The sequence below is a fragment of the Grammomys surdaster genome, unplaced genomic scaffold, assembly GCF_004785775.1.
Source record: "Grammomys surdaster isolate TR1022 unplaced genomic scaffold, NIH_TR_1.0 181, whole genome shotgun sequence".
Taxonomy (NCBI): Eukaryota; Metazoa; Chordata; class Mammalia; order Rodentia; family Muridae; genus Grammomys; species Grammomys surdaster.
Genome location: NW_021604626.1, coordinates 2,882,232 through 2,886,673, shown reverse-complemented (window position 1 = coordinate 2,886,673; position 4,442 = coordinate 2,882,232). Strand labels below are relative to the sequence as shown.

The 4,442-nt window shown below is 52.2% G+C and overlaps 1 protein-coding gene across 1 annotated transcript in view; it reads left to right on the top strand.

Moving 5' to 3' along the window:
- The first annotated feature begins 825 nt into the window (after positions 1-825).
- The window catches only part of Kcnk1 (potassium two pore domain channel subfamily K member 1), a 39,505-nt gene continuing 35,888 nt past the window's right edge, over positions 826-4,442 (top strand). The window contains exon 1 of the mRNA XM_028767794.1: positions 826-1,180. Within this exon, the coding sequence (XP_028623627.1) occupies positions 826-1,180 (355 nt within the window). The remainder of the gene's footprint in view (positions 1,181-4,442) is intronic.

Below are 4,442 nucleotides of genomic sequence, written 5' to 3'. Positions count from 1 at the left end.
GTCACAGAGTCAGGTCCCGAACACCCTGCTCTGTGACTCTAGAAGCACACAGCCGCACATGTCTATGCAGAAATGAAGAATTCATAATACAACCTCACCCATCATCAGTTCCTCGGTGCCCTGGTGCACATTGCCATTTTTGTCTCCTGATCATGAAGTCCTTGAGATTTGGGGTGTCGCTTAAGCTAAAATCCAGAAGCTGTGTTTTAAAGTATTAGACTTCCCTTTTATCCTCAGACCCTTTCTGTTCTGGGTGGAGGTTGGACTCAGGAGAGGTTTCAAGTTGCTTTTTAGAGTGAGGTTCAGTGTATTTTCAATAGTCCGGGCAGCAAATGGCTCAGCTGTTCAGCCAACAAGACAGAGGAAGAGAGGATCTATCTGTGCCCTTGGTGTTTGGCTATAGCAGCTTTAATTAGGAGGAATGCCTGGGGGAGAAAGTGGCTAAGATAGGGGCTTGGGTGGACACGTGCTGGTGCTTAGAAATGGCACACACACACACACACACACACACACACACACACACACACACACACAGAGCTCAGGCCTGCTGACTGCATTGGGGAAGGAAAGAGGGAGCCAGGCAGCCTCGGGGTGGCCTGGCCAGGGTCTGGCGCCACCAAACCTGCACTTTCCGGTTTCGGAAGCCAGGTAGGGGGCGCGGACTGCCAGCAGCTCCCGCCAAGTGGGTGAGAGCTCTCCGCCCCGACCAACTCCGGCTACCTGAGCCGGCAACCACGTCACCGCCACATCATCTGGCCTCTTGTATTTGCACGGAACCAGGAAAGGGAACGGCGGCGGGAGGCGCGGAGCGCGGGCGCCGGGAAGATGCTGCAGTCCCTGGCCGGCAGCTCGTGCGTGCGCCTGGTGGAGCGGCACCGCTCGGCCTGGTGCTTCGGCTTCCTGGTGCTGGGCTACCTGCTCTACCTGGTGTTCGGCGCCGTGGTCTTCTCGTCCGTGGAGCTGCCCTATGAGGACCTGCTGCGCCAGGAACTGCGCAAACTGAAGCGGCGCTTCCTGGAGGAGCACGAGTGCCTGTCGGAGCCGCAGCTGGAGCAGTTCCTGGGCCGCGTGCTGGAGGCCAGCAATTATGGAGTGTCGGTGCTCAGCAACGCCTCGGGGAATTGGAACTGGGACTTCACCTCGGCGCTCTTCTTCGCCAGCACAGTGCTCTCCACCACAGGTAGGGCCCCTGCTGCTGCCACCTCACCCCGAACCCCGGTGTCCCCAGGCCTCCCCTGGGCGCATCCTGCGGTGACTCTCAGTAGCGGCAGCCAGCGAGGTGACCTCGGAGCATGATTTGGGTGTTGCAGCTGTTACTCTTTGAGAGTGGTCTCAAACCCCCTGGACCCTGAGGCTGCAGGGGTCTCTCATTTGCTGCTCTGTACTTGTGAGGACCCTGAGCTGATGCGAGGGTAGGTCTCCGACATTCTGCCCTGACAACTGAGCAGTAAGGTCAGGGGATGATGAAGAATATCCAGTGCTTAAGGAGGTTCGCCTCCTCCTGGCGCCATCACAGAGAACCCAGGCTGAGGAACCTACCAATGACCCTTGGATGGGTCACCTTCATGACTGTGACTCCCTTCCCTACTGTAGACCTATTTCAGCTCCTTTGGATCTGTTTTGGGGACAGTGGTGACATCACTCTGCTCTCTGCAGGTGACCTCTAAGCAGACTGGCCTATGGGGGTTTCAGAGTAGGAGGAAGGGTGGGAGAAGGGAAGGTAGTTTCACTTGGCCTGGGCCACCACACGGTGAGGCTTCCTGAATCAGCAGTTATTTCAACTTCAGGTGTGTTGAGCTCCTCTTCTACTTTGAGGCTCCACGGTCTGCAGGAGGCTTAGAAATCCAGCTGGGTATACATGCCCCGAGGCACAACACTTAGACTAGATGGACAGAGGCCAGGTTTTGTTAGTGGTGGCTAGCCATGCGTGCAAGTTAGGAAGGACATAAATGGGTGTGTGGACAGCCAGAGGGACTCTCAAAGGGCCTGGGTACCATCCCTTCTTCTTATGCATGAGATTCAATCTTTGAAATGGCCCCTTTTGGCAGGCACAAGGTCACACAGTGCCCAGGGACACTCTGGAATCTGGGCCTTATGAGTTCTTGCCAGGAACAGTGTGTTATGCCCCTGCCCCACCTTTACAAGTGACTCAACTGCACCTGGGTTACTCTAGTCCTTCCTTCACCCTCCTCTCTGCCTCTCAGGCTGGCCCTTCACAACCTCCTTTGGGCTTCGGCCCAGTAAATTATTTTATTAATTACCCAATAATGAGTAGACACACAATCTCCAGCCAGATCAGGTAAATTGATTGTTTGGAAATCTGGGGCGAGTTCCTGAACTTGTAATAAACACAGGAAGAGTTCTAAGGCTGTGTTGTGGTATTTTAAAACTGTGTTAAATGGATGCCCAAACAAGACAAACCTGTTGGCTCACTTTCCAAAGAAAGTCTGCTCCTCCCCTACTGCCCACAGTCCAGGCTTTAATCTCAACATCACCCAGACCAGTCAGGTCTTTTGGGATTCTATCTGTGTCAGAGTGTAAATCCCTTCTCCCCCATAGACATGAATATTTACAGAAAGTTCACAACTGGCTCACAACGTTGGCTGAGCAGTTTGAGAATGAAGACTGCCCTTACCTGGCAGGCCGGGAGACAGGACAGGATAAGAAGTGCCAGGAGAAAAAGAATGCTTTTCCTAGGTGGCGTTTGTAGGCAGTGCCAAAGTTCTTGTATAATCATGGTTTCCTATGCATCAAAAGCTAGTTCAGATCCTATTTCTTCTGGGAAATATTTGTCTGTTTGATGTGAGCACAGCCCCTATAATTAGGAAGCATCACAACTCCTGAAATATTCGGGGGCGGGGGAGGGGTCGTATTGGTATTCGTATTGCTTTGTCGTTCTGAGGAAGAAAGTCTGTACTGTGGTGTTGGAACAAGGTTTCATTTAAGAAAGGAGAGCAAGGGGCACTTAGGGATAAGTCAGACAAAGGAAGAGACTCTCTGTGTATAAAACCACCCGATTAGTGAGCCGGGCTTTATGAACAGAGTACTGTGAGTCAAAGTCCCTCCCCTCTGGGTTTTGAGCCGATGCCATCATAGGACACATTTGATAGCACCTATGGTTTCCAAAAATGGTTTTGTGGCAGAGACGCAGACGGCGCTAAGATTGCAGCTGGTTGGTTTCATTGCTAAGAAACTGTTTTCTGCAAGAGAAGACCTCAGATGGCCTGAAGCCATCCTTCTCTCCAGCAGGTACTAGTTGCGTGTAAACTCTTTTAGTTGGTTGAAGGTGATTGTCAGCTAGTTCGGTCCTTTTCTGGTTTGTCTGGGACAGTAAGGGCAGGTTTCACAAAGATACACTTCTGCTGGCCTTGCCACTTGGGAAAACTGAGGAAGGTGGATTGCTGTGCTTTTGAGGCTAGTGTGTATTAGGTAGTAAGACCTTGTTTCCCACTCCCTACTAAACCCAAACCACAGCAAAACCCATAAAGACACGCTGGCTGGCTGTCATTGTTGTAGCATAGGCGAGCAAGGGTTTTGTTTAGTGTCTGCTGGCCCCCATGGCACCAGCTTCCATCGATGGAAGAAAATAGGTGAAGTGTCCCCAACCCTTTTAGAAGAGGCCTGAGGATAACAAAATTCCTCACTGGTCTACAGCCATGTTCCAGATGTGCCTATTCTCTGAAGCTAAGCAGGGTGGAGTCAAGCAGAGTGTACTTAGATGGGTAGTATGTTGTGCTATCCTTAGCAAACAGTTGAATCTGTTTTTATCTCCCTGGGTAGAGGAGACAAGATGGTTGCTTCTCCCCACGTCAAGGTTCTTGGCTGAGACACCAGACAAGGAGAGGCATCTCCACTTATTTGCTTCTCCCAGAAGTGGCATGGCAGCCTCTGGCAATACATGCGGATATTTCTACCTTCTGTGTATAAAGTGGGCTCTCCCGCCCACTCTATGAGGGTCCCTCCGAGGAGCCCTATTCTGAGACAAGAGGGAAGAGAACAGAGCCACCGTCTTCCCACGAATGTGGAGGAGCAGCCCTGAATGCCATCGACCTTGAGTCCAGTGAGACTTCAGGACAGCATCTCAACATCGAGTGCGACCTGAGGAAAGGATGCCCGCCCACGCCAGGCTTTTCTGAGGGAAGAGGGCATGCAAGGAGAAGAGATGGCGGCGCCCGTGCACCTTCTATACGAGGAGATCACATTTGGGTTCTTGGGGAATGAGAGATAATTATGCCAGTGTCATCAGCAGCTGTGTAAAACTTTTAGCCACGTGGTTATTATTCATTCTTAGCTCCCTCTCTCCCTCTTTTCCTCCCTCCATCTCTCTCCCTCCCTCCCTTTCCTCTCTCCTTTCCTCCTTTTCTCCCTCCCTCCTTTCCCCCTCTCTCCCTCTCCTTCCCTCTCTCCCTCCCCTCTCTTCCTCCCTCCCTCTCTTACCCTAC